The 13,443-nt window shown below is 39.3% G+C and overlaps 1 protein-coding gene across 5 annotated transcripts in view; it reads left to right on the top strand.

Annotated features, from left to right (window-relative positions):
* Positions 1-13,443, top strand: part of anks1b (ankyrin repeat and sterile alpha motif domain containing 1B) — a 215,992-nt gene that overhangs the window by 168,473 nt on the left and 34,076 nt on the right. For all 5 annotated transcript variants that reach the window (XM_056367040.1, XM_056367039.1, XM_056367041.1 and 2 more), the window contains one exon: positions 12,963-13,070. In XM_056367040.1, coding sequence (XP_056223015.1) covers positions 12,963-13,070 — 108 coding nt within the window. The remainder of the gene's footprint in view (positions 1-12,962; positions 13,071-13,443) is intronic.

Below are 13,443 nucleotides of genomic sequence, written 5' to 3'. Positions count from 1 at the left end.
GAGAGAGCGAGAGAGAGCGCTCAGGCAGAGACATGTAGGAGATGTAGTCTGGCTGCCGCAAGCTGAAGAAAGAGGAGGAGTTGGTGAGCGCTGGAAATCTGCAGACGGAGTGAGTGTGAGAGAAAGGGAGACAAAAGCTGGTGGTGAGGAGGCGAGGAGTGAAGCTAGAAAAGTGTGGATTGAGGGAAGAGAGAGGCAGAAGGAAAAAGAAGCACTTGTCTTGGACAGCAACAAAGCAACAGTAAAGAGCAGGAGAAGAGAGAGTGAGAAGAAGAAGACACAGCAGGAGAGGACACCAAACTGAAGACGACTCAACCTTTCATTTGGAATAAGTCCCATCTTGGGGAGAGGTAAGACTACTGGGAGATGGGATAGGGATATAAAACATAAGAGAGATATAAGGGAAGAGATACGACGAGGAGCACGGATCCTTTTGTTCTTGGCTTGCTGTTTTATTAATGCATCTTTCATCTAGATGCTGTGCAAGCCTGAGGTGATTACAATATACGAAACACTTCCATGGTGCTCAATCAACACTGCTGACTAGGCTAATTTACTGGCTGTGTGACTGTGTGAGTGTGTGTAGTACTTGGAGATGAATGTTTTTGTGTTCTTTTGTGCATTTAGTGTGTAGGAGTCTGTTCTTGAGCCACCTGAGAGAATGAGCTCAGTGTTGAAGGATGGATCGTGCTTTGATAAAACATGAGTTTGCTGCAAAGTCTCTTTATTCCACAAGTAGAGTAACAGATAGGGGATGGCATCTTTTCTTTTTTGTCTCTCCTGGAAAATTTAATTAAATTACTTTTCTCTGATGGTGAAGACTTCGCTGTAAGTGGTTTTACTGTGTACTCTTTGGTTTTCTTGAACACTCAATCCATGTCATCGTCCAGAGACTGGACCAAGTTGTCATGTTTGTACATGTCACAAGACTTTCTGGAAGGCATGAAGTCAATATTTCAAGTTAGGTTTCAGCTGAAAAAAAAAAAACCCACAAGCCAACTATTGTCTCTAGTCAAGAGAGTCAAGAGAAGCAGAGAAAAAAAGCTACTGTATTACTACTACAGTTAAATCCACTGAAATCCAATTGCTGCCCTAATTTATGCCTTATCCTCATTTGCATGCACTAACGTACTCTTAGAAGATGGCAAGAGAAGTGAAATCTGGGACAAGACAGAAAAAAAATTGTACCTTAAGAAATGGATGTTGTAAGGCTTTACATTTGGAAGTCTGTGCATGTGTAAAGACAGACTGTCAGGTTAATGACATACTGTATATTTAAGTGGTAATCACTATGTACGAGTAAAAATGTAAACATTCATTAGTGCAAGGGAAGCTACTCTGTTGTCGTATAATGACTGTTTTCAGGTTTTCTATCTAAGCTTTCAAAGTATTCAGTGTTACATTTTAAAATCATTCAAAGAAATAACAGTAATTACCGTATAATTTTACTTTCGCTTTAGTGGAAGGCTTGTTAGATTTATGTTGTTCTTAGTTGCCCAAAATCCACTAGCACTGACTATGATGATTTAATAATGTCTAGCCTGTATGAATATGTTTTCCGAAAATAATGAAAGAAAACAAAGCAACAGTGATAGTGCAAGACTGAAAAGGAAAGTAAGTGAGGAGTTTGCGGGATGTAAAAAAGAAAAGTGAACCCTCGAATTTAAATCCAACTTACAATAATGAACAAACACAATCTATTTGAACTAATAACATGCAAATGACTGTATTAATAACCATCTGCTGATGTGAACCATGCCTCACAAAACAGATCTTAGAGGACTTGCTGAAAGGGTTACAAAGTAATCTGAAAGAGTTTATATATTCATCAGTCCACAGTCATACTGTTTACAAATGGAGATGATTTAGTTCTGTGGCTACTCTCCCTAAAAGTTGGCGCCCAACTAAGATGACTTCAAAAGCACAATGCAGAATGATCAGTTAACATTACAAAGAACTTTGGAGTAGCAGCTAAAACATTAAAGGAATCATTGGAGCTGGTCATCATCTCTGTTCATGAGTTTACCATATGCAAATAGTGATGCATGGTTGCATGGAGCATCCATGGTCCATGGAGGAAGCAGTGTCCTGCCATGGAACCAATGGAGGAAGCTGTGCATGCTCCATGCTCCATGCAAATCATGTTGCATGGTTGCATGGTGACCTGCTGCTCACCAAAAAGAAAAAAAACATCAGTGTGTAACTGAGGTTTGCCAAAGGAGTATCATAACAACTCACAACACTACTGAGAAAGTGTTTATCAACATGAAAACTTCATCACAAAGGAGAAGTAGGATGGAGGGATCATCATGATTTTGGGCCTGGACAGCTCGCCATCATCGAGGGGAAAATAATTTCCAGGTTTATCATGGTATCTTACGGGATAATGTCAGGGTGAAGCTCAGTAAAAGGTGGGTGGTGCAGCAAAGAAGTCTGAGCTGAAGCAGCTGTTTAGGAAGAATTGTCCAAAATTCCTCTGAAGATCCTTCAGGTCTGATCAGCAGCTACTGGAAGAGTTTGTTTGAGGTTACTGTTGCCAAAGCAGGTTCGACCAGTTATTAAATCCAAGGGTTTACTTATGTTTTTCAGCAGGCCTGTTAATGTTTTTTAAGCACATTTAGTGTGTCTAAACTTGTGACTTGTTAATGAAGATCAGATCACATTTTATGACCAATCAATGCAGAGAACCAGGTCATTCCAAGGGGTTCACATACTGGTAAATAGAGGGAAATAACGAGACAGGTCCCAGCAGGAAAAAGGAGAGGAGTATTTTTCTTCCCCCTGCTGCTGATGAACAAACCGGACAGACCGAAAGATTGAGTTGGAAATCCTGCCATATGCTGTTTACCTCAGACGCCGGTCTATCAATCATAATCCAGCCCCCTGTTCATCGAATCGTCACCACGGCGAGTCATTGCAATAGATTCCTCTTCGGTGACCGGCATTAGTCAGAAGGCAGCCCACAGAAACCACAGCATGATGGATGATCCTGTGAAAGACTGTTGGTCAAAGGCTTCTAAACATACAGTAGCAGGGGTACCGATGCAGAGGGTTTAAATTCTGAACACATCATTTTGTTTATGCTCCCAGCATTTTCAGAAACACAATTGGTTTGGTTTGGTTAACTCTGCTATATCATCTTTTTTACGGAAGCCCTGTAATGAGTCAAAGCATTAACACTTCTATTTCACACCATTCAGTCATTACTTGTGCAGGGGAGAGTTTATTTTCAAAGTGCTGACATCTTAATTTTGGACCGAAATGGGTCACAAAACAGGAACCGTTGGCAAACACCTATTTTACTACACCAACTGTAAATCATCCTTTTTTTTTTTTTTTTTTTATCCGAGATGTTTGTCCAAATTGGCAGGTTGAGTAAGGTGGCCGAGGTGCAGAGGTCTTGAAATTCCTGTGTAAATGTGCACTTGTGTATGTGTGTGTAAACTTTTGAGTGACATTTTGAATAACCTTGCAGCAGGAAGGACATGGTATCTTGCCTTAGGTTTTGGTTGGTCTATCTTTAGCAACACAGCTTTGACCTCACTGCCCACTTGTAATATTCAGCTACATCAACATTGCTTCTCTGATGAGGCTTGATTCAGATTTTTTTTTGCCATATCTGATACAGATGAGGATGTAGAGATAAATTGTTACCAAATATTTACACCCAGTAACTTCTCAGTTGTAACTGTTCTGTACTGTTAGCTAATGGAACTAGCTAATCAAACATTAGCTTGCTAATATATGACCCATTTAGATTGAAGCATAAAAGACTTAATCGAATTGATTTATAACAATGTAAACTGGGATTTTAAGCTACAGTTCAGAGGTAAGATAATTTACCTCAAAATTACAAAATGTTATGCTAATAATGGAAGAAAGGTTCCAGGTTTGTCAGCACAATTATTCAACTGTTTCTCTTCTCATTTCAAAGTTTTCCCACTACTCATACAGAATCATGAAGGAGTACACAATAGGGTCCCATCCAAAGCTGTCCCTCAGCAGAGAGTTCAAAGATGCACATATGGTTGCTACAAGCATCCTGTTAACCTGATCTTGTATCTGTGGCCTTTACTGTACAATATACTGTATGTTGTACGCTTCACTGACTCTGACCACAAGCAGCTGTTGTTTGTAAGCCCTGCTGTACCCCCAAAGTGCAAGATACCAAACAACAACAACATAAACATCATTCAACTGGGCTCTCTCTGTTTCTATGTCAACCTTAACTGTGTTATGTCATGTGGTTATGCACATAATACAAGCTGCACAGGTAACACATAGGTCTTATTATATACACATGATCAACAAAAGAGCCTAGTTTAGGCATCAGGGCATAAAGTGAAAAAATATGATAAGTTGCCTTAGTAAGCAAATAAAATCCAGCTTTAATTAATAATCTCTTATGTGTCCCTGTAAAAGCCAGAGATTCAACATTTAAAACAAATACATTTGTAACCTCTGATGTAATGTTTATTATTGTTTCTTTGTTATGAAATATACATCTCCCTCTGCATTTGTAGCATTCTGATACTCAAACACCAGATGTGGATAAACTCTTTGAAGCACCCACACCCTGATAGTATTGTGTACACACACACACACACACACACACACACACACACACACACACACACACACACACACACACACACACACAGTCACACAGTCACACACAGTCACACACAGCCTGGTGCCTTAGGAGATCTTATGCTGCTCTGCAGTGTGAAAATCAGTTGCATCTTGAGGCTTTGAAGTATTTATTAATCCAGAAAAATATCAACTATTTCCTTTGTGATCTTATTGGGAACTCTATTAATGAGCTTCTTTGTGTGCACGTGCCAAAGACAAGCTTTGGAAGACGAGTTTTAAGAGATCTTAAACACACACACACACACACAGCCTGTGCTTCCAGTCATAGTTACAGTTCTCATGCTATTAATGGAGATATATCTGTCTCCGTGTGGGCGGGCTTATTAACGGCCCGCTTTCATTGGCTGCCTATTTTCTCAGCAATGAAACAAGTCATCCTATTGGTCCCTGTTGGACATAATTTTTAACACATCACCCTTAGCTGCAACTCCCCTCCGTTCTCTGGTTGCTAGGCAACCAGTGGTCTCTGGTTTCCCTCCAGTTCCCCCAACCTCCCCCCACCCCTGCCTGTAATGGGGTATATGTGTGTGTGTGTGTATATATATATATGTGTGTGTGTGTGTAGGAGAAGCTGTAGTTCCGAACAGAGCAAAGGGTGATGAAGCTGAAGCCTGGACATCGCAGTCATGAACCCAGTTGAGCTTCCAGTGTGCTCTCTGACAGTTACATATTGTTTGTGTGTGTGTGTGTGTGTGTGTGTGTGTGTGTGTGTGTGTGTGTGTGTGTGTGTGTGTGTGTGTGTGTGTCTGTGTGTGTGTGTCTGTGTGTGTGTGTGTGTGTGTGTGTGTGTGTAATCTATTGAGAGCCCAGGAAAATCAATACTTATCATTCCACACACATCAAGTGAGGGATGGAGCGATGAGAGAACAAGGAGAGGAAGGTGACTGGCTGTGGTTAAGTATTCAGGGTTAGAAAAACATCAATAATCAGGGTGAAAAATGAGCCAAGCATTGTTGCTGTAAATGTCTACGCCTTCACACACACTGAGCATTGTGCACATTATTCACATTACATCAGTGCTGTTTTATAACAAACCCTATTGATTGCAAGATGGAAAGCATTTTTGACTTTTGTCTACTTTATATCCCATATTAGTGGACAGATTTAGTCCCACAGGTTGGACATGATCATTGGCTGACGTCAACTCTCAAATAAAAATTTCTTATACAAACCATTTAATATGATTATAGTCATTATACTACTCACCCATGCTGTTTCCAGGACTTTAAAAATACTCAAAGCACAAGTCCAAATTTCCCCAGCACTACCCCACCCGCTTGAGAAACATTTGGCTGGCCACCAACCAAATTCTGTACAATTTTCTGAGTATTTAAAAGAATGATTTGTGAGAATTTATTTCCTCGAGTCTCCACTGTTTGACCCATGTAAAACTACAAATTGTTGTCTTTACATTTTGATTTTTGTACGGATTAAGCAAACAACATATAGAGTATTAATTAATGAGCTTAAGAGATGCTGGTGGGCACGTTTTGTTACCCTTGGACAGAGCCAGTATAGCTTTTTTCCAATTTCTAGTCTTTGTGCAAAGCTAAGCTAACCAACTGCTGGCTCCAGTTATATATTTACTGTACAAACATATTTTTACATTAATAACTGTTGAATGTTGCTGAGAGCACCAAATCTCAGTAAAACTTTTGACCTGATATTTAGTCTAACAATTATCAGAATCACCCTTTGAAAATATATGTAGAATATGTCCATAATCCTGAAATACAAATTCCTCCATATGCCATAGAAATATTCCAGGACATGACTTTGATGTTCTCGATTGAAGCTACCGCCCTGTACTCGACCTCTAAGATGGCACTGAGACAGACACGGGATATGTGCTGATCAATATTACCATTCAATTGGCCTGTAATCTATTCTGACCCAGGCAATTTAAGTAACCTTACACCAGTGATTCTTTGATCTGGAAAGTTCGATTCAGGATTCTTCAGTGATGCGGGGGGTTGAACTCCAATTGCTCCATTAGCAGATGACGCCTGAAGGGCTGCAGAGGTCTGTTGCTATCACAGAGGTCCCACCCTCATAGCCTACAGGGGAGAGGTGATCAGTCATATTGACTTGAGCCTGGAGAAGGTAGATACACACAGTGAAAGCTAACAAACAAAGATGGACCAATCACATGCAGTTGCCAAGGCTGAGCAGAAGAAGCTCTTATAACTGCAGAGCCTCGTCTTTTATTAGGCCGAATCACTAACACACTCAGACTATTTATTCTCTCTGACTTGTTTTTCTTTTAGCCTCTCTTGTATCATCTAGATATAGCAAGAGGGGAGCAGAGTGAAAATAAGGACAAAGTAGGTTGGAAAGGAGAGACATGTGAGAGGTAATTTGAGTTCAAGGGAATACAGACAGACTGAAAAGGGGTTAAGGAAAAGGGATATGAGGTTAATGAAAGGGATATTTAGGCGAGTCAATTTAGATTAAACAGGAGAAGAGACACTAATGAAAGAGTTTTCACTCCATTCCTTCCCCATCATTAAAACTATGTGCTAGCTTGAGCACAGACAGTGACTGGACTGTTGGTCCCTCACTGGGTTTTATGCTTCAGTGAGCCAACCAGCTTCCAAACTCCCCTCCAGTAGGAAACAGAGAAAAGGCTTTTTGTCTCCAGTGTCCTGAGTGAGAGAGGTCGTTGTTCATGTCCCCAATCACTGACTCTTTCCACTTGACCCTTATTGTCGCACCGGTTTCTTTGCGAAATATGTAATTTTGTTGCCAACGTCATCTTTTTCCTCTGTTCTCTCTTGGTGTTCTTTAAAAGTAGTGATTGTGATTCATTGATTTGTGGTGGCAAATAAAATCATCTCAATGATACTTAGAGATGTTTTGCTTTTGTATGTTTTATGGCTCAAAACACTACATTAAACAACTTGAAGGGGGAACTGTTGAGATGCATAAACAAACAGAAATATTTAAATGGCAAAGAATCAGTTTGTGGTTTGTGGTTTAATATTTCAAGTAAAGTGAGAGCAGGCTACAGAGAGGAGATGGCTGGGAGAAAGCACAGCTCCGTTAACCGTATGTGTGGTGGCTAATCCGTTAATCAAGCCTGTTCGGTCTGGGCTAACGGGACTGTTAACAGGATTAGTGCATTGATCGGCACACACAGACACACACAGAAGACACAAACATAACGGCCTAGCCAGATACTGGAGGCAAACAGCGCCCCAAATCACTTCATACAACGGTAATAAAATCAAGACCAGAGGGTAAGTAACCCTCATTGGACACTTTAGCTGCTTAGTGATACTACCCAGACAGAGAGAGGTAGAAACACATGAAAATCCATGTTTACCTCCACTGTTTGACATAAGCTTACTCATAGCAATCAAAACTTTTGTTTATTTTTTTAATGTGATGAGCATGATTCATAGTTAGATGGAAAAGCATAGGCATTGATGTTCATTCATTATGAACATATCAGGTAATGTTAAGTAGATGTTGCAAGTTAAATTTTCAGAGCACATTCTGCGGTCGTCCAGTTTCTAAAATCAGGAATAGAAATCAGGATCCATACCTCTGCAATACAGAGCTCCATTGTTGTCCAAAAAACTATTAAAAACACATTGTTACACTGTTTTATTTGGACTCACTGCCACAAACGCCATCCTGCTGATGGAAATACTCTGTGGAGCACCAAATTACTAATCTGTGGCTGAAAATAGTTAACACCATGTACACGTCTGCTAACAATGACAGAGCTCAGCTGTTTTAGAGATTAAACATTAAAAAAAAAAGAAGAAAAAGTATAAACTACATCTTTTGATATGTTTTTAAACATGTACATCTTCACGTGAGACTAATTGGCTGGGGACTGAATGCCAGAGACAGGGTAGGGAAGTCATAAAATATTAAGGCGTTCATTTTGGTCTTTTCTCTTTATTTGTTGACAGTGCAAAAAATATAGAATAATGCAAGACTTATCCTGTATCCATCAAATGTTTGCTGTGTAGCACCTGCACGGACATAGACATGCTGTACATGTTCAGCAATTCCTCCCTTTTTTTCACTTGTCGGTGTGTAAGTGCTGTTGACATCAAACATACAAGCATTGTCTTATCAGGTTATATTATCAGAGTTGAACAGAGTCGAGCCTCAATGAATGTGTAGTTAGCGTGATAGCAATAGATGGAAACAGAGGAAAGGGTTACAAAGGAGCGTATGCTGTGGTAGCTCAACACTTCTCTTGTCATCATATACTGCTGCTATGAATATAATTTAAATGCAAATGGGACAATGCTGCAGTCAAGCATAGCTGAGTGAAAATGTGAGTGTGTTTTAACAATAATGGTCAGGTGGCATTCAAATTTTCATCCATTCAGGGATAACAATATAATCTTCATCCCCAGGCTCTAAAACAACTGTTTGAGCTGTTTGAATATATATATATGTATTTTTATATGTATATGTGTATATGCTGTACATATGTATACACATAGGTTTTTATTTTTTATTTTTTTGTTTTATATTTGTTTTTTGGATGAGTGTGTGTGTGGGTGACTGCTGCTGCTGTGGCTCTGTGTTGCCATGGTGACAGTTGAACTTCAGACTGAGGTTGAGGCTTCTACTGTACTTGAAGTAGATGCTGTTGCATAAGGCGAAGTGTAACACACACAGATACGCACTGTGCAAAGCAATTACTGTGCTCTTTCTGGAGTTTGTGTGTGTATTTGTATGTGATGAAACAGCAATGTTGTTAGGACTACTGTCGTGCTCTTGCCCCAGGAGACTGAATATTTCATAACCTTTTCTACATATTGCAAATAAACCAGGTTATGTTTGATAATATAGAGTCAAAGTCATCAAATCTCATTTTTTCTTTTAATGGTTTGAATAACCTATATCTCGAGTCTGGTGTTACTTTTTACTTCTACTTAAAAACTTTTTCCTAGGGGATCTATAACATCATAACTTTATTTGGGACTGTAACTAACTGTTGTTTTGATTATTAATTTATCAGCTGATAATCAATTAAATAATTATTCTTGTAAAAAATGCCAAACCCAATTTCCTCAAGCCCAAGGTGTTTTTGTTTTTGTCAGACCAACAGTCAAAAACCCAAAGATAATCAGTTCGATATCAAAACTGTTGCTGGTAAATTTTATCTAGTCTATTAATGTACTTATCATTTCAGCTTTAACTTTCACACTTGTGTTAAGTACAGAGGAACTCTTTAAATAAATGAAACTTCGCTGGAAACAATATCTAAACGTTAAAAGCCTGACAATGTCCCACATGAATAAGGTTATGTTGTCTGTTTGCAATCAATTTCATTATTTTCAAGAATGTCCTTAGAATAAGTGTAATTTTCTTTTTACTGGTGGAGCAATACATCTCATTGTCATTTGAAGATACCGACACTTGTTTCTAAAAAAAAAAAAAAACTCTTGAAGCGCGAGATAGTAAGAGGCTCAGAGTAAGACATTATGCACCAAAGTCAGCAAGCCAGTCTTCTTCAGTAGAGAGAGACGGAGAGTTGGAGGCAGAGAGGCTGTAGTATCACTCACATTGTAAGACAGTGTGTAAGACAGGAAGAGATAGAGGTTGTGAAAGCCAGAGAGAAGGAGAATAGGAGAGGAAAGATGAGTGAGTAAAAATTGGTGGAGGGAGCACGGGGTGGCCATAATACGCCAATTAGTTCCACTACCCGCTAGTCCCAGCTCTGCTCTGCATTTCCCTTTGATCTGTCTAATTTTAACAATTAAATACACTGTTTCCATGCAGAGAGGAACAGCGTAAGATGTTTAACCCAATGGTAGCCACTATTAAACCTCTCCTTTTTTGTTATTTATTGTACAACATTAATTGAAATTTATGAAACCTACCAAGAAGAAGAAGTGTTTTTTTATTATGCAAGATATTGGTTTATTTGTATTCTGTTTGTGTATTTAGGTTTATCCACACATACTGTACATAGCACCAAAGTACGTGCATCCTACGCCACTGCACTTGTCATTATTTTATATTTTTGTGTTTCTCTGTTTAGCAGATGTAGTGCAGTAATTGGTGCAGTAGATGATGAAGTCTGTGTGTATGTGTGTGTGTCTGTGTGGTTTGTGTCTGTGAGTTGCGCTGACTCAAAGCAAGACTGTAGGGAGAATCATTAGACTTGCAGCAAGGCCTCACATTGAGGCTAATTACCACCTTTTGCCCTAAAGACACACGGATACACACGCACTCTCTCATGCTCACACATACCTTCACTGGAAGACCTCCAGAGGCAGCCCCTTACAACCAGGCAGCAGTTTGTTGTGTACTGACGTATGGGTGACAGAAGGTGCAAACAACATCCCTGAAGAAAGCTGCCATGTTCCAGCTAGTCTCTTTAGAGAACCCAGTAACTGGCACAGTCAGTGGATGCCTGGTGACCAGAGAAAGAATGAACGCTTTCATTGGAGTCCAAGTGTGTATGTGTGTTTTTGTCTCTGTTTGTGCCTGAGTAATGAGCTCCTGGGGAAAATCAATAGACTGTTACAAATTTGCCACAATCTCATTTTGTTGAATTTGCATTTCATGGCTGTCAGTGAAAAAAACTCGGTAAACTCTCAGCTCTCAATAACATTGTTTTATCAAATAATTACCTTGGCAAAAAACCTGAAAATCTGACAGTGCAGGACTTGGTTTGTTATTGGGATTTACTGCCAGTGTTGTTTTATAGAAAAAGAAATGCGTTTATTCATTATCTTACTGAGAGTTACATGAGATAAGATGGATATCACTCTCATGTCTGTACACTAGTGGAGCTACCTACACAGTTAGCTTAGCTTTGCTTACATTAAGACTGGTAGCAGGGGAAACTCTCTGTCTAAAGTTGAACTTGTATCTCTGTACATTTAACAAATTAAATATGTATTAATACAGAGTATTAAAGGTGGTCTTAGCTTTATTTTTGAACTTTGAAATCAGAGAGTAGACGGTGTTTTCCACCTTCCAACTGGCTACAGTATCACTCTTTTCATTAAACGCTCAACAAGAAAGGCAACAAGCGAATTTCTTTAACATTGTAATAATGACACCAGGTCCCTTCAGTGCTGAGGCCTAATAATTAAACATTCAGCGTGTGTGGCTATGCAGTGTCTGCCTGTTGCCGTCATATTTGCTTTTTGTGTAGGATTTTGAGAATGTGTTTTTGGTTTCAAGTGTCACAGAAATCAAGTCAAAGTCTCAAGTCCTCATTTTTACAGCCTAAGTTTGATTAGAGTCCAAGTCAACAGTTCTGATTAATTCTGATATTTTGTTAAAATCCATTAATATTAATATTAATGAAAACAACAGAGTAGCAAATTATAAAAGGATTGCCAATTAATTTCATCAGTCTTTCCTGCCCGTGTGTCTCTGCGCATGTGTGTGTGTGTGTATGAGTCTCATACAGGATACACTTACACTGTTGTACATTAGAGGCATGTTATATCTTCATGATCTTGTTCATGTGATCAACTAATCAACTAACCAACTCACAGCCTGAACACAGCCGTCAGTTATGTAATAACAATAATACCATAATATATGCAAATGCTCAGGTGCTTTTTATATCATTATGCGCTCATTAGAACTTCCCTGAGTGCTCTGCAGTGCTCTCTGGTATTTTTCCCTGTGAAACTGCTTTCTGGATAGCAGATTACCCTCCATTTAAGGAAGCAGATGTTGATGATGATGATGATAATATGTTACCTTTGTGCTGTTTTTTTTTTTCTGCAGATGTAATCTTGTTATTATCCCGTCTGAAAGCCTTTGAAATCTTATTCTCTATAGAAGCTGCTTTAAATTATGCAAATGAAAGTGAGTTGTCATTTTTTACCAGCACAGTAGCTTTTGACCAAGCATCCCTTGTGTTCCCTTGCGGAGAGCACAAAAATCAGCCATCTTAACTCATTTATTATTTTATTTAACTAAACATGAAATCACTGCCTATAAAGTCATAAATACCAAAAAAATGGCTACAACAATTTCCCAGAGCCCTAGGTGACCTCTTCAAATTGCTTGTTTTGTCCAACCAACTGTCCAAAACCCAAACATATTGTAATATATTTTTACAATATTATTCCACAATAATATTACAATAATAAAAATAATACAATAATATTTTACAGTTATATAAAATGGTGAACAGCAGCAAATCCCCACATTTCAGACCCGCAAATGTTTGGCATTTCTGCTTGATGAATTATTCATTTTAATACAGATCAACCATCAATGCATGCATATTTTCATGCACAATACATGCAGACTACCCTGCACGTCATTTAAATTTCATGTCTTCTATCTGTGTGTTCATTCAGGTACTGAAGATCAGTCTTATCGGACACAGAAAACGGATCTTGGCCTCGTTGGGGGACCGGCTACACGAAGACACCCCACAAAAACCTCCACGGGCCATCTCCCTAAGGGTGAGTCGCAGTGAGCAGGCAGCGTGTCATATGAACCCTGAGCAATATCTAAACCAATGTGGATTTAAATTATTATGGATTCATTAGACAGAGAAAAGCACTAGTTCCTCCCCAGATGGCTGTGTATTTCTCTGAGGGAAATACAGCCTCCCCGCTGCTGCTGATACCACCCAACTGATTACCCAAATCTCTCTGACAGGCACAAAATGGCCGACCCACTGCAGTTTCCTCCCTGCTGGCTTGTCTTGGATACTAATCACAAGAAGCTGGCTTTCCCTTTCCCAGTGGGACTATGCTCTAATGTCCCTATAATAGCCTCTTGCTCTTTGTGCTGTTGAGCCAAGGGAGGCATGTGTGTGTCTGCCTGGTTGAT

The sequence above is a fragment of the Seriola aureovittata genome, chromosome 22, assembly GCF_021018895.1.
Source record: "Seriola aureovittata isolate HTS-2021-v1 ecotype China chromosome 22, ASM2101889v1, whole genome shotgun sequence".
In the NCBI taxonomy this organism is placed as follows: domain Eukaryota; kingdom Metazoa; phylum Chordata; class Actinopteri; order Carangiformes; family Carangidae; genus Seriola; species Seriola aureovittata.
Note: the sequence above shows the minus strand (reverse complement) of the source record. Positions and strands in the feature narration are given on the sequence as shown.